Consider the following 16266-nt stretch of genomic DNA (forward strand, 5'->3'; position numbering starts at 1 on the left):
CAGACAAGCGCAGCCGCCTGTCCAGAGCCAATGTGGACAAGCTCACGTTCATTAAAATGAACCAGGCATGGATCCCACAGGACTTGTCCGTACCTTGTGCAGAATAGACTTGTATACCGGCCTTACCCAGCCATTGTTGTATTTTTTATCTTTCTCACTCTTTTGGTGTGTACCCTAATTTAAAAAGAAATAAAATTAAAAACAAAAACCAGTTTTGGCTACCTCGTCTTCCTCCACCACCGCTTCCACCTACACCGCCATAGCCTCCGCCACCTCAACCTCCTACTCCATATGGGCCTCATCCTCCTCCTACATCATTCAAGATGATTCTTTTTTATTTTTCTGTTTTTTATGTTAATTTAAGTTATTTCCCTTATCCACATTTGTTTGCAGAGCACTTGCCATGCTCTTAAGATGATTTTGCTGCCATTTGCAGCCCTCTAGCCCTTTCCATGTTTGTTTTAAAGCCATTTTAGTGCTCAAAAGTTCAGGCCTCCATTGACTTCAATGGGGTTCGGGATCGGGGTAAAGGTCGGGTTAAGTCCGGGTCACGAACCCGGACTTTTTTTTCAAGTTCGGCCGGACCCGCTGAACCCGGACATCCAGGTGTGCTAATTTTAACCCACTTTAAGACCGTAAGGATTTGCCCCCTTTCTGACCAGGCCCTATTTTGCGATTTGGCACTGCGTTATTTGAACGGACAATTGCGCGGTCGTGCAAAGCTGTACCCAAATAAAATTGATTTCCTTTTTTTCCCCACAAATAGAGCTTTCTTTTGGTGGTATTTGATCAAATCAAATAGATTTGGGTGGGAGAAGCCTCTACCCTTGTCCTCAGGTCTTACCTGATCAAGGACCTACCTATGCCTATAGTGCTGCCTGCTGCCACCTGAACTGGCCATGCTTCTGCCTGCCCCATGAACTGGCGATTCCTCTGCCTGCCACCTGAACTGGCCATGCCTCTGCCTGCCACCTGAACTGGTCATGCCTCTGCCTGCCACCTGAACTTACCATGCCTGTGCATGCTGCTTAAACTGGCCATGCCTATGCCTGCTACCTAAACTGGCCATGCCTATGCCTGCTACCTAAACTACTGCCAGGACTATACTTTGGCACATCTCTGCCTGCTGGCTGGACAATTCCTGGACATTTCTGTTGGCTGTCTGGACCAATGCTTTTCCTGTGCTAGGACAGTGTTCCTGCCTGCTAAAGCCACAGGTAATCTTTTCATTTTTTACCCTTTGCTCAGCCAAATGTATTTTGGGGTGTAATTCTTGGTATGCACATGCTATGTTAGAAGCCTGAAGGTGCTACTTGCATGTTGGGCCTATGTATGTGGCCAGTCTGTTGAAAAGTCCCACACATGTGATTTTGCCATACTCAGGAGGAGTAGAAAAATGTATTTTAGGGTGTCATTCTCGCTATGTACATGTGCTAGAAATATTTTACGAAATGACAACTTTGTGTTAAGAATAAATAGGTTTTCTTTTTTTTTTTTTTTTCCACATTTTCCAAAAACTTGTGGAAAAAAATAACATGTTCAAAAGACTCATTATGCCTTGTAGAATATACATTGGGGTATTTTCTTTCCAAAATTGGGTCATTTTGTGGGTAATTCCATTGTCTTGGTGCTCCAGGGCCTTCAAAAATGTAAAAGATACTCAGGAAATGAAATGTGTAATTTATGCCATTAGAACGCCTGCCGCTGCTACTTGGATGTTGGGTCTCTGTATGTGGCCAGTCTGTGGAAAAGTCCCACACATGTGGCATCTCCATACTCAGGAGGAGTAGCAGAATATATTTTGGGGTGCAATTGCAAGTTTATCTAAGCCATGCATAAGAAATAACTTGTTAATATGACAATGTTGTGGGGGGGAAAAAAAATCTTCATTACCCAAACTATTGTGGGCAAAAAATTGCAACTTCAAAAAAACTCACTATGCCTCTTACTAAATACCTTGGACTGTCATATTTACAAAAGGGGCATTTGGGTGGTATTTGTACTGTCCTGACATTTTAGGGACTCAAGAAATGAGAAAGGTAGTCAGAAAATCAGGATTTATACATTTTTAATGATACGTAGCCTAGCTTGTAGACTCTATAACTTTCACACAAACCTATTATCAGACACATATCAGTATTTTTTTTACCAAAGACATGTAGCAGAATACATTCTGGTCTAAATTTATGACAAAATTTTAGTGGATTTCTTTTGAAACAGAATGTAGAAAGTATTGTTTTCTTTCAAACGTTTTGCTCTTTTTTCGCTTATATCGCAAAAAAAAACTAAAAACCCAGTGGTGAATAATTACCACCAAAAGAAAGCTCTATTTATGTGAACAAAATGATAAAAATTTAATTTGGGTACAGTGTAGCATGACTGAGTAATTGTCATTCAAAGTGCAAGAACACTGAAAGCTGAAAATTGGTCTGGGAAGGAAGGGGGTAAAAGTGCCCAGTATTGAGGTGGATAAGATGCGTTGATAAAGTGCAAATACAAAATGAGGTGCACCGGGGAGAGAGCAACCTGGACCCATGTGTGTCGCCACCCATATAGGGGGCATGGTGTCCAGATTCTGCTCCTCCTCACGTGGTGACATCTGCGGAAACTTGATCTCTTTGATACGGATCAAGTCCTAATATCCTCTATATATTGATATGCTGATGGGTACCCCCACAATTACTCTTATAATTCTTCAGCAGCACTGTGTTGACATCCTAGTTTATTCTCATGTTATCATGATATTAAGTTATGTCTATCTCGGTTCTATACCCACTGTTCCAACAAAACCATTTAATAAAAATTATTAAAAGTAAAAATGGGGTGCAAAGAAAAGCTTGAAACAGTTAATTTGAGAAAATATTTATCTAAGCCAGCCTTTTTCAACCAGGTTGCCCAGGCACCTTGGGGTGCCTTGAGGGTTCTTCAGGGGTGCCTTGGCAAAATGTCTAAAAGTTATATACAAGCCAGCAGGTGGATGAAGCCTGCATTTTAGTTACACAAAGCCAAAGATTTTCATTATGCGCCATAACGACTTTCTAGACACTGGCATCCTAACAACCAATGACATCATCAGATAATAAGGTGAATGTCTGTCGCCTCCACAGCATACTTGTTTGACCCTCCTCTGCCTCTCTCCCTTTGCACTGGGGGGGACATTAGCTGACTGATTGAGAGAAATTTAGGGAGAAGAGAAACATTGGACACTAGTCAGCACCAGTAAGCAAAAGTATATTTGCTTTGGAAGAATAAACCACCTCTAACGTTGGGTGTCCTATGTGTGGATGTTGCTGCATTATGCAAAACTATTAGAATAGTTTTTCACATTTTAGAATGGGGTGCCTCGAGACCATAATTTTAAAGGGCGCCTTGACTGAAAAAAGGTTGAGAAACACTGATCTAGGCTATCTCCAGTGCATGTTATGTGATCAAAAGCCTGAGCCGTTGGTCACATCACATGCTCATTGCTGAAAGGGAGAATGAAAGCCTAAGCCTTTACATGCTGTCAGTGTTCAAGGGAACAGCCGTTCTCTAGGAAAGCCCAGTTGCTTACTTATGTAAGTAAGCCTGTTAGATTGTAAAGGGAACATTTTTTTTATAGCATGGTGAAGGGTTAAAACTCCGCCAGCTTTAATTTTTGCTACCTGTGCCCCCATGAGGAGATTAATTTCAGTATCTGACCTGGTGACCAATGAGGGAAATCAAGAATGCTAGAGTTGTCCCCAGGACTAGACATTAAGGGACATATTCCAACTGTTCAAAAGCAGGAAATTCCCTCACTTTGGGTGAGTTCTACTAACTTCTTCTTCTTCTGGGACAAGAATTGAAGTGAACATTTCCCAATGACACACAAACAGCAGAAAATGGCCTCAAAGCATAAACCAACAGAAGAAGTACCAGGCCAAAATTGTAACAGAGTCCAAAACTCTTTAATGATTCCCAATATAACAGCCAACACACTTTGGTGGCCAAAACTCGCCTTCATCAGGGCTTAAGCTCTAGTCAGGACTTTACTGGACTAAAGACGATACCTTGCTATAGTAATCTGTATGGCCCTCTATGGGTTAAATCTCTGCCACTAAGGCCCTTGTTATTAGTAGCGGCACCAGTGGCCAACTGTGCCGGTTTTATTGGCAGTGACAGCTAGACTCTCGTTACCTCTGATGAAGTAGCAGGCTTCTGGTCACTGAAACATGTCGGTTGTTATACTTTTAACCATTAAAGCAATTGGACTCATCTACTATTGCGGTGTGATGTCTGCTTGTTTATGCTTTGAGGGGCTTTCTGGGTACCCATCAGAGGACTGCCTAACCTGAGCAAGTGACCTCTTTTTAATGTAGCCTTCTGATAGCAAAAAATAACCTGGCAGGAGTTTTACTTTAACCCGCTCTATCAAAAAAAAGTTTTAGGTATGCATACTGTTTAACCGGTTGCGGCACTGTGGCTCACCCAGGCAATCCGATGTACGGCTACGTCGATTGTGTGCCTGCAGCTAGGGGGCAAAACGCCCGCCGCCACTGGCGCACTCCTGCTTCCGCTCGTCAGTGGGGAAGCCAATGCACGGGGCAGGCGGCTCCGATTGCCGCCTGACACCCCCGATCATTCCCCGCTGAGAGAGAAGAACGATCAGCTGTTGTAAACACAGCCGACCGTTCTTCTCCCTGGAATGATCACATAGTGCCTGTGATCCTTCTATATAGGATCACAGGTTTCTATGGTCATTCCACAAGCCACGCCCCCCACCATTAGAAACACGCCCCTAAGTACACATTTAACCCCTTGATCACCCACACTGTTAACCCCTTCCCTGCCAGTGTCATTATCACAGTAACAGTGCAGATTTTTACCACTGATTACTGTAGTAATGTCACTGGTCCCCCCAAAAGTATCAAAAATGTCAGTTAGGGGTCCGATCAGTCCGCCGCAATGTCGCAAAAAATCGCAGATTGTAAACTACTACTAGTAACAAAAAAAACAAAAAATAATAATAAAAATGACATAAATCTTTCCCGTAGTGTAGTTAGTAGACGTAGTCCAGAAGTGGTTAACAGGGCTTTACCATAGTGTTTGAACCTAGACCCTTTATCCCCTACTTATGGTGACATACCTGCTCTTTGTGCTTCAGAGTGTCCACCTCCGAACACCAGCACCAGCATCAGCAGCACTAAAGAAGTTATTTGATATCCTTGGCTCTTCCGCATTCTTCCTGTCCTGTCCAGATGTACAGGGTGATGAGATCATTTAAAATATTCACCTGTTTAAAATAAAATGATTAAGTTATTAACTGCTCCTCATTTGGGGCCAGACAATTGTGTCAATCCACAAGACATAAGATTTTTCAATGACACACTTTATTAGTTCTTTTTTAGACCCCGTTCTGTTTGTCCATTGATGGATGAAAATCAGACATCAATGCATCTCTATGGAAAAATAGATGTAAATGGATCCTCCATTTACATCCGTTTTTCATCCACTTCCATCAACATCCAGTTTTTGGAACGGATCAAAGCCCTATTTTTCTTCCATTAAAAAACCTTGATCAGACAAAATTTCAATATTTACTACATGCAATAAATGATGAGAACAAAGAAAAAAAAAACATTTTCTAAAATGCAAATGTCAAAAAACAAACAACCTCAAATCAGTGCAATCCAAACAGAAAAGTATCCATGCAAATTGAAGAAATAGCCTTCTCCACGTGAATAGGATCCACACTTTACTCCATCTGCTCTTTAGTCAGTGTTCAAAAAATGGGGAAGACAAATGTGACACATTTCTCTTCACCATTTTTTGAGCACTGAGTAAGGAGTGAAAAAATGACACAACAGGCTAGTCCATTTTGTAGAAATTTTATTGCACTAAAATGGTACTCAGTAATTTGTATGGACCCACGTTCTTGTATGCAGGCCTGACAACATCGGGGCATGCTCCTAATGAGAAGGCGGATGGTGTCCAGGGGTATTTCCTCCCAGATCTGGACCAGGACATCACTGAGCTTCTCAACAGTCTGAGGTGTAACCTTGGGACATCCGATGGACAGAAACATAATGTCCCAGAGGTGTCCTATTGGATTTAGGTCAGGCGAGCGTGGGAGCCATTCAATGGTATCAATTCCTTCATCCTCCAAGAACTGGCTGCATACTCTCACCACATGAGACTGAGCATTGCCGTTCCCTAGGAGGAACCCAGGACCCACCAACAGCGTAGGGTCTGACAATGGGTCCAAATATTTCATCCTGATACCTAATGGTAGTCAGGGTGCCATTGTCTAGCCTGTAGAGGTCTGTGCGTTCCTCCATAGATATGTCTCCCCAGACCATCACTGACCCACCACCAAACCGGTCATACTGAACTATGTTACAGGCAGCATAAAGTTCTCCACGGCTTCTCTAGACCCTTTCACGTCTGTCACATGTGCTCAGGGTTAACCTGCTCTCATCTGTGAAAAGCACAGGGCACCAGTGGTGGACCGGCCAATTCTGGTGTTCAATGGCAAATGCCAATCGAGCTCCACAGTGTCCGGCAGTGAGCACAGGGCCCACTAGAGCACTTTGGGCACTTAGGCCACCCTCATGAAGTCTGTTTCTGATTGTTTGGTCAGAGACATTCACACCAGTGGCCTGCTGGAGGTCATTTTGTAGGGCTCTGGCAGTGCTCATCCTGTTCCTCCTTGTACAAAGGAGCAGATACCGGTCCTGCTGATGGTTTAAGGACCTTCTACGGCCCTGTCCAGCTCTCGTAGAGTAACTGCCTGTCTCCTGGAATCTCCTCCATGATCTTGAGACTGTGCTGGAAGACACAGCAAACCTTCTGACAATGGCACGTATTGATGTGCCATCCTGGAGGAGTTGGAAGGCCTGTGCAACCTCTATAGGGTCCAGGTATCGCCTCATGCTAGTGATACTGACCCAAGCCAAATGCAAAACTAGTGAAAAACTAGCAGAAAAAAAAATTCTGAAAAGATGAGTAGAGAAAAATAAAAAATGTTAGTTGCCTGTTGTTAATGTAATTAACACGAAACTGATTAACAACTCCCTCCGCTACTTAAAGTGGAGTTCCACCCTAATTTTATACTTACCTCCATCTTCTCGCTCCAAGTCACCTGAAAAACAAATGGCTAATCACATTTTTTTTTTTTACTTACCTCGTAGCAAAGAAAATATACTTACCTTACTTCCTTCTTCCTCCTTCCTCGGCTGCGGCCCGTCGTCACTTCCTGGCTCTGCAATGATCCCTGGGAGCTGAACGTCATCGCTCCCAGGAATCATTGCGTAAGTATTTGTCCTAACAGGTAAGTGCAACCCGGGACAGATCAGAGGCTAGCCATTGTGGAATGCACTAGCCCTGACTGTCCCGGGGGTATTTAAAAAAAAAAAAAATTCCAGGGTGGAACTCCGCTTTGACTGACCAGATCAATATCTAAGGAAAATTCATTAACTGGATGCTATACTCTGATTAAAAAGTGTTCCTTTACTTTTTGAGCATTATATATACATATATATGTATATATATATATATATATATATATATATATATATATATATATACACACAGTATCTCACAAAAGTACACCCCTCACATTGTAACAATTTTATTCTATCTTTTCATGTGACAACACTGAAGAAATGACACTTTGCTACAATGTAAAGTAGTGAGTGTACAGCTTGTATAACAGTGTAAATGTTCCGTCCCCTCAAAATTACTCAACACACAGCCATTAATGTCTAAACCCCATGGCAACAAAAGTGAGTACACCCCTAAGTGAAAATGTCCAAATTGGGCCCAATTACCAATTTTTCCCTCCTGGGTGATATGTGACTCCTTATTGTTACAAGGTCTCAGGTATGAATGCAGAGAAGATGTGTTAAATTTGCTGTTATCGCTCCCACTCATACTGGTTATTAGAAGTTCAACATGGAACCTCATGGCTAAGAACTCTCTGAGGATCTGAAAAAAAAGAATTGTTGCTCTACATAAAGATAGCAAAGTGTCATTTCTTAAGGCCCAGTTCACACTGGGGCGATCCGACTTCCCCGGGCGACCTCACAGGTCGCGGCGCGCTGCTCGCACCGCGACCTCGGAGCGGCCGGCACGGACTTCATAACATTGAAGTCTATGCAGGTCGCTCCGGGTCGTCCCAAAGAAGCTCCGGACCCTTTTTCTAAGTCGGAGCGACTTGTGTCGCTCCTATTAGAACGGGTCCATAGCTTCTGTATGGCAGGCGACCTACGGCGACCTGTCAGGCGACCAGGTCGCCAGACAGGTCGCCCCAGTGTGATGGGGGCTCAGTGTTTTCACATGAAAAGATATAATAAAATATTTACATAAACGTGAGGGATGTACTCACTTTTGTGAGATACTTAATACAGTATAAATATATATATATAATTTGTTTGAGACAGGGCAGCAGTAGTTATTGCATTTCAGATGACATCTCGGACCTTAGTCACTGCACTGAGTAACTAGTGTGTTTGTCAAATTTTAGCTTGAGCCACTGAGGTCTATACACACCAAGAAGAGCCAAGGAGATACAGAAAACAAATGAAAAAGAGACCAGAGCACTACATTTTTAATTTTAATAAATAAAAAAAAAAGAAAAACATACTGTATACAACATACCGTATATATGACTGCACAATATGTAATAATAAATAAAAAAAATATTAAATGAAATTAAAAAAAATCACTATACACTGCCCTTAACAAAAAAAAAAATAGTTTCAGCAGCTCAGCGTTTCAGACAAATAATATTACCATCCCCGTACTTTCCATCTAATCTAAATGAACAATTTCAGATACGAATTGAGGTCTGTAAAGGTAATGCTATCCAGCAAATACTGCAGCTAATGTTAGAACAATATTTTTGGCTTGGCTGCACTCGTATCCCTTTTCTTATATTCCTTGAAAACTCCCCCTGGAAATGTATTGAGTTATGGTTCCTTGCATGTTTGTTCGGCATACAGAATATATATTACTATACTTCCTGATGAAGCCGATTGGGATCAGAGAAAGTTGTCAAATGCTATCCGCATCTCACAGTTGTTTACCATCTACTTTCTAAATGAATAAAAGATATTGTTAAGCATTGTAAAAATATTTGTGCTGAATAGTGGATTTCTAGAGGTAGATGTATGGGAATGTATGCAGTAGATTTATTTGTATAAACTGCACCTTGAGATACTGCATACTTTTCCATATTGTATATATATATACAGGGCTTTTTTTCTCAGAAACTAGGTGCAGGAACTCCCTCTTTTGGACTTATCCCTTGTCTCTGCCCCTACCTACCTCCGTGAACCATTCCTTGGTTCCACCCACCTCCCAGCACCATCCCTTTTTGGAAATCCAGATCCAACTAAAATTTGTGGTACTAAGTCATTTTTATGGAATTTGTTAACGATAACAGAAAAGCAGTAAAAAAGATCCCCTGAAGCTAACCACAATAGATCCCCCAGCAACAACAGATCCAGCCAGAAACAATGGGCCGTCTGCAGCAACAACAGATCTCCCAGCAGACAGCATCAATAGACCCTCCATCAAGACTGCTGCCTAAACAGTAGATCCCTCCCATCAACAACTGATCCCTCAGCAACATAAGACCCACCCCAGCAACAATAGACCCCCCCCCTGCAAAACGAGATCTCTTCCAGAGACAATAGATCCTGCAGCAGCCACACTAGATCTCCCCATCAGCAATAAACCCTCCTGCAGGAATAGATCCCCTCCAGCAACAAAAGAACCCTCGGCAGCCAGCATCAATAGACAATGTAGCACAACCCAGTACTCCTTGCCATTACATACATTCAGTGCTAGAGGTGCAGGAACTGCGTTCCCCCGCGTTCCTGCTGAAAAAAAAAAGCCCTGTATATATATATCTATACAATGTCAAGGTGGGACACCTCTGTTGTGTAAGATCTCTTTACGCAAAGATTACATCTATTGTGGCATTCCTTTCTTACCACAAAGTATCCACCAATAATAGAAGATGCAATCCAATAGTTGTTCCAAATATCCTTTACTTCTGATGCAATAATAAGTAAACATACATTTACAAGCGACTGCAAAGTTTCGGACATGCATATGTCCTTCATCAAGCTGTATGTATAGCACCAATCTTCAGTACAATCTTTTATCTCTATTCCCTCAGTGAGTCTAGCCTCACACTACACAGGTGTATCTCCTTAATCACAATTTCTAATCGAATCCACTTTAACCCATTTTTTTCCAACAACCTCAAGACAAAATCCAAATTTCCACACCTCCACATGACATCCCCCATGGCTAACTGCAATCATTTATTACTAATCTTTTATATATAAATCAAACCACTTCCGAAGACGTCACTTTTTGATGACGAAACGCGTCAAGTTCAGACGCACGTAGCCTCGCTCTAGTGGTACGTGGAACGCATACTGCACACTACCCGGAAGCCCCGTGCTACAAGCGGGCGGACCTTCACAGGCAGCCCGCACGGCTTTCCTCGGTATTGCTGAGCGGCTCCCCTACACTTGCTTTTGTACCACCAAAGTTTACGAGTATTTTACTATTATTTATTTTGTATTCTGCTGTATTTTTTACAATTTTTAATAAACACGGATTTCATTTATACTACACTATGAGGAGTGCGATTCTTCTGCTCTAACACACCATTAACAGGAGCATCCAGGACCACCCGGACACGGACGGCTGGGACCCCGCTGGATACCTACCACACAAAGCTCTACTGACCCACTTGTCGTATGGCATTGTGGGTCAACACTGTCTGGTGAGTTTGAATTGCCTACCTTATCGCACAGGAGCACGGAGGGTGACACCACTATTGCACTGATTGCATTTCCAACACCGTCACTGAAGCTAGGAATATTTCTTTTGAACTAATTTTTTTGGGACTATTTGGACACTATATTTTAGTATATTGGACACCAATCACAGTTTAATAATTTTCACTATTTTTTCTGCACCAGTAATTTTTTAACACTAGTATTTCTTTGTATTATATGATTTAATTTTTGCATATCACATTTCAATTGATAATTTATTTTTTTGATGTATTTTGGCATAGGACTGCAAAGTCGCAATAAGCACGAGTTCAGTATTTTATAGGGTGAATTTAACCGCTTGCCGACTGCGCACAGTATATTTACTGCGGCAGTCAGCCCCGGCCAGGCAGAGTGACATAGATCTACGTCGCTAGCCTGTCACCGGCTTTTGAGCCAATAGCGGGCTCCTTCACAGAGGAGTCCGCGCGTGTGACTGGCGGACCCGATGTCCGCCAGTCACACTACGATCGTCGGTAGAGCGGGAGAAAGGCGGGCGGCTTATGTAAACCAGCCGCCTGTCATTCTCCCCTGTGTAAAAATGGAGATCAGACAGTTCTACTATGTAGAACCGTTGATCTCTGTTTTTACAATAGGAGACATGTCCCATCACAGTTAGAAACACACCCCTAGGACACACTTAACCCCTCCCTGTCCAATACAGTTAACCCCTTGCCTGCCAGTGTCATTTTTACAGTAACAGTGCATATGTATAGCACTGATTACTGCAGTGATGTCACTGGTACCCCCAAAAGTGTCAAAAATGTCAGTCAAGGGTCCGATCTGTCCGCCGCAATGTCGCAGTACCGCAAAAAAAACTGCAGATCGCCGCCATTACTCGTTAAAAAAAAAACACCAAAAATGACAAAAATCTTCCCCTTTGTTAGTAAACGCGATAACTTTTGCGCAAACCAATCAAAATACGATTTTTGCGATTTTTTTTACCAAACATATGTAGCATAAAACAAATTGGCCGAAAATGTTAAAAAATTTAGATTTTTACATTTTTTTGGGGGGGAATTTCATATAAAAAAAGTGAAAAATATTGTTATTTTTGCAAAATTTACGCTCTTTTTTTTGTTTAGGGCGCATGATCAAAATATCGCACAGGTGATCAAATACCACCAAAAGAAAGCTCTGTTTGTGGGAAAAAAAGGACGTGAAATTCGTTTAGGTACAGCGTCGCACGACCGCGCAATTGTCCGTTAAAGTCACGCAGTAAAAAATCGCAAAAAAAACCCTGGTCAGGAAGGGGGTAAAATCTTCCGGGGCTTAAGTGGTTAAATAGAGTTATAAGCAGCCAAAGGTTCCTTTATTATAACCACAAGAGCACACCATACATTTCTACACTCAGTATCACATACTTAGCACATCATTATTTATTATTATTTTGCTCAAGGACATGCGCTGTGAGTAATACCCTGTATTACATTCATTTACCAAACCACATCATTGTTTCATATTATTTTCATTAGCCGTGAATATATTTATATATGTACAGTATATCATTTTGATTTTACCTCAAAATCAAAATCCTTTTTTTTTTTTTTTTTTTTCCAGCTCAGAATCCATAGATCTCAAAATCTAACTTAGAATAGAATTTAGAACAAAATTAAGAAGTTGAAGAAAAAAAAAAAAAATACTGAATTTAATGTAAAAATAAAACAGTGTAGCTCTGTTGCCTGGTCTCCGTAAATACATTTCCCAAAAAAACTCTTTCAGATAGCAATGAAGGTTGAAAAAAAACCTGATACAAAGTAACCTTATACCCGAGTCTTTGTTTTATCCCCCTGGTGTATATTTTTGTCAGAGCCAAAATGATAAACATGAGCTCATCTTCAAAGCAAGGGGTGGAAATGACCTCAGGAGATCTTGTTTCTAATTTTACATGGAAAAAGGACTCTGCAGAGTTATGTGACATCACCCGAAATAGAGGATCCTTTTCATGATGTCCTAATCAGCCCTGGTCATAGGGGACCAAAAAATGTTCTTTACGGAAATCTGCACTGAGAGATTATTGGGGGGTGCGGTGTAACCGGATAAGTTGCAGAGAAGATAAAGGAACTTATAGGCTGAAACGCGTCAACTGATCTTATCAGCAGTTGTGTTCTGTGGTTTCTGAATAAAGATGAAATTTTTTTTAAAGCAGAGTTCCGCGAAGTTCCGCCCCCCCCCCCCACCAAAAAAAAACCCGTAAAAGTCAGCAGCTACACACACATACTGTAGCTGCTGACTTTTAATATTAGGACACTTACCTGTCCTGGAGTCCAGCGATATCGGCACCGCAGCTGATGTTTCAATCGGCTGTCGGGTGCTGCCGCCGTTATTGCTGGTCAGGGAACCCAGCAGTAAAGCCTTGCAGCTTCACAGGCGGTTCCCTACTGCGCATGCGCAAAGCACGCTGCGCATTTGAATTGACTTGGCGGAGGGGGAAGGGGGCCAAACATCCGAGGGACGGCACAGTGGCACCGTCTCCCAGAAGTGAGGAAGGGTACCTGTCAAAAACAGGTAACCATTTCCCCCTCCCCCCTGAAAGGTGCCAAATGTGGCACCGGAGGGGGGAAGGAAGCAAATGAGCGGAAGTTTTACCTTTCTGTGGAACTCCGCTTTAAGAGCAACTACCGGTGTGTGGATCATCTTTCTACAAAGGAACCACAAATCCCTCCAGTAAAGATATCTTCTTGTCTCACTTTCATCACTGATCCTAAAAAAAAAAAGGTGTGTATTTCTAATTTTAAAATAGGGTAAAGCTATGAAAATCATTCTTTATTGACCCTGGGCCAACTTTCAGATTTGTTGGTCATCATCATAACCTCAGGAGCGTAGATAAGAGGGGTAGAGGGGGGACCAACACACCAGAACATCCAAGGTGCAGCGCAGCAGCTGGTGCTAAGAGGGAGAGCTGCACTGAGGCAGTAGAGTTGTACTGGGGGGGGGGGTGGCAAGCTTCACTAGGGGGTCAGCTGTACTAAGGGGGCGGAGCTGTACTAAGGGGGTCAGCTGTACTAAGGGGGCGGAGCTGTACTAAGGGGGAAGAGCTGTACTAAGGGGGTCAGCTGTACTAAGGGGAAAGAGCTGTACTAAGGGGGGAGAGCTGTACTGAGGGAGGAGACTTGTACTCTGGAACGGGGGGGGTTGTACTGGGAGGGGGCAGCTATACTAAGAGGGGAGAGCTGTACTGAGCATATCTTAGTGGAGCTGATTTCATTATTTTCCTCTAGTTCTCCAAGTCTGACCCCTCCCCCAGGAAAAAGTAAGTATCTAAAACCCCCCTGCGTAACCCATCTGATTAAACTTTCTCGTCAGCCCCCAAGCCCTGCTCCCAAGAAGCCATGTTTCCATATTGTGCTGCTGACGGCAGTCATTAGGACATTCGGGCAACGTACCCTGGTCGGTAGAAACTTTATTCAGATCTCCTTATAAGCATTGATATAATTAGTGACCAGGACAACAGAGAAAGAGAGAGGGTTCAGCAAAGACTTCAGGGTGTAGACACACTTGTCCTACATGTGAGGAGCACTATGGAATCTTGCTGTTGTGGATCACACTTTTGTTATCAGATTAATACTAAAGGCCTTTTATTGCTTGAGTTAAAAAAGAAGAAAATCCGTTCTTTGATGAAGCAGGAGCCAGCAGCACAAAGGACGCATTTTATTGACTGTAAGTAATGTCCTTACACTTAGGCATATTATTACAGAACTGCTTTAAATTGAGTCATTTATATTTGCCTATAGTTTAGCTTAAATCAAGTGACTAACAAGAGTGTAAGGATTAAAAATAAAAAATAAAAATCATTAATGTAAATACAGTCTATAGATTTGAAGAAATAACCGCTGATCAAAATACCTAATGGCATGACTAATAAAATGTAATAGGAAAAAAGCAGACAAGGCAAAAAAAAAGCTTGTCAAAGGATATTGTATTTTGATTAGTAAGCAGTAAAAATAACAAATAATAAAGAATGAAAGTGTATCAATAGGCATTTCTTTTTTTCTTTCTTTTTTTTATTTTTTTTGGTATTGAACGTGAAGTCCTATCAGATTTCTCATTGTGCATAATTATTGACTCCCTGGTAGCAGATGATCCAATGGGTGCTTGACTGATGGTGATGCCATATCAAACACGTGAGTTCTATTTTGCTGGTTGCCACCTTGATAAAGGGGTCCCTTGTATCCCTGAAATATCAGTTTGTTTGATGTGGCGTCTCAGTAAAATTTCTCTCCTGGGGTATGGTGTGCTCAGATATCGATATCGGCCGATATTTTTGGACATGTAAAAAAAATATTTTTTTTTTCCCAGTCATGACATCACTTCTGGGTTTTTTACATGGAGACCCGATCAGAGCCGAATGCGGCTTTGATTGGGTCTTCTCTTCGGCGGCCATGCAAATAGGATGCCTGGGTCTCCCGGTGGGACAGGAGACCCGGGCGAGCCGCAGAAGGCGACGGGAAGGGGGGGGGGGGGCGTCTCCTCCCGCTCCTTGTAATGACAGCCGAGCGGCTTCTCAGCTGCATCAGTTGTCATTACAAGACAGCCGACCGTTGGCTATGGACGCCGGTACCGGGATGATGCCTCTAGCTATAGGCATCACTCTAGTAAAGCCAGTGGCGTACCAAGAGGGGGGGCGGGGGGGGGCGGCCCGTCCCGGGTGCCACGCACTGGGGGGGTGTCAGCCGGTGTCCTGCCCGGCGTGTTCCGTATCGCTGTGAAGGCAGCTCCTTCAGTCAGCGCTGCGGGGGGGGGGGGCGGAACGGCGGCGGGAATAAGGGGCGGAGCCGCGGTGGGAGAAGGGGGCGGGGCCTCGGCGGGAAGAAGGGGCGGAGCCTCAGCCTCGGCAGGAAGACGGTGAGTGCCGAAGTGTGTGTGCTGGATAGGAGGGGGATGGGGCATCTGCATATGAGGAATTCATCTTTCCCTAGCTCCCTGTCCCCTTCAGTGCTCTACACCCCCCTGGTTTTCTCTGCCCGCCCCCCAAGTGCTACCTGTCCTCCCCGCAGTGCTCTCCACCCCCCTGGTTTTCCCTGCCCACCCCCCAAGTGCTCCCTGTCCCCGCCCCAGTGCTCTCCACCCGCCTGGTTTTCCCTGCCCACCCCTCAAGTGCTCCCTGTCCCCCCCCCCAGTGCTCTCCACCCCCTGGTTTTCCCTGCCCACCCCCAAGTGCTACCTGCCCCCCCAGTGCTCTCCACCCCCTGGTTTTCCCTGCCCACCCCCCAAGTGCTACCTGTCCCCCCAGTGCTCTCCACCCCCTGGTTTTCCCTGCCCGCCCCCCAAGTGCTCCCTGTCCCCCCCAGTGCTCTCCACCCCCCTGGTTTTCCCTGCCCACGCCCCAAGTGCTACCTGTCCCCCCCAGTGCTCTCCACCCCCTGGTTTTCCCTGCTCACCCCCCAAGTGCTCCCTGTCCCCCCAGTGCTCTCCACCTCCCTGGTTTTCCCTGCCCGCCCCCAAGTAC

The 16266-nt window shown here is 43.7% G+C and overlaps 1 protein-coding gene across 1 annotated transcript in view; it reads right to left on the reverse strand.

Annotated features, from left to right (window-relative positions):
* COL22A1 (collagen type XXII alpha 1 chain) overlaps positions 1-16266 on the reverse strand; it is a 624908-nt gene that overhangs the window by 507107 nt on the left and 101535 nt on the right. The window contains exon 2 of the mRNA XM_082257569.1: positions 5108-5254. Within this exon, the coding sequence (XP_082113695.1) occupies positions 5108-5201 (94 nt within the window). The 5' untranslated portion in view covers positions 5202-5254. The remainder of the gene's footprint in view (positions 1-5107; positions 5255-16266) is intronic.

The sequence above is a fragment of the Pelophylax lessonae genome (genome assembly GCF_965119305.1).
Source record: "Pelophylax lessonae genome assembly, chromosome: 5".
Classification (NCBI taxonomy): domain Eukaryota; kingdom Metazoa; phylum Chordata; class Amphibia; order Anura; family Ranidae; genus Pelophylax; species Pelophylax lessonae.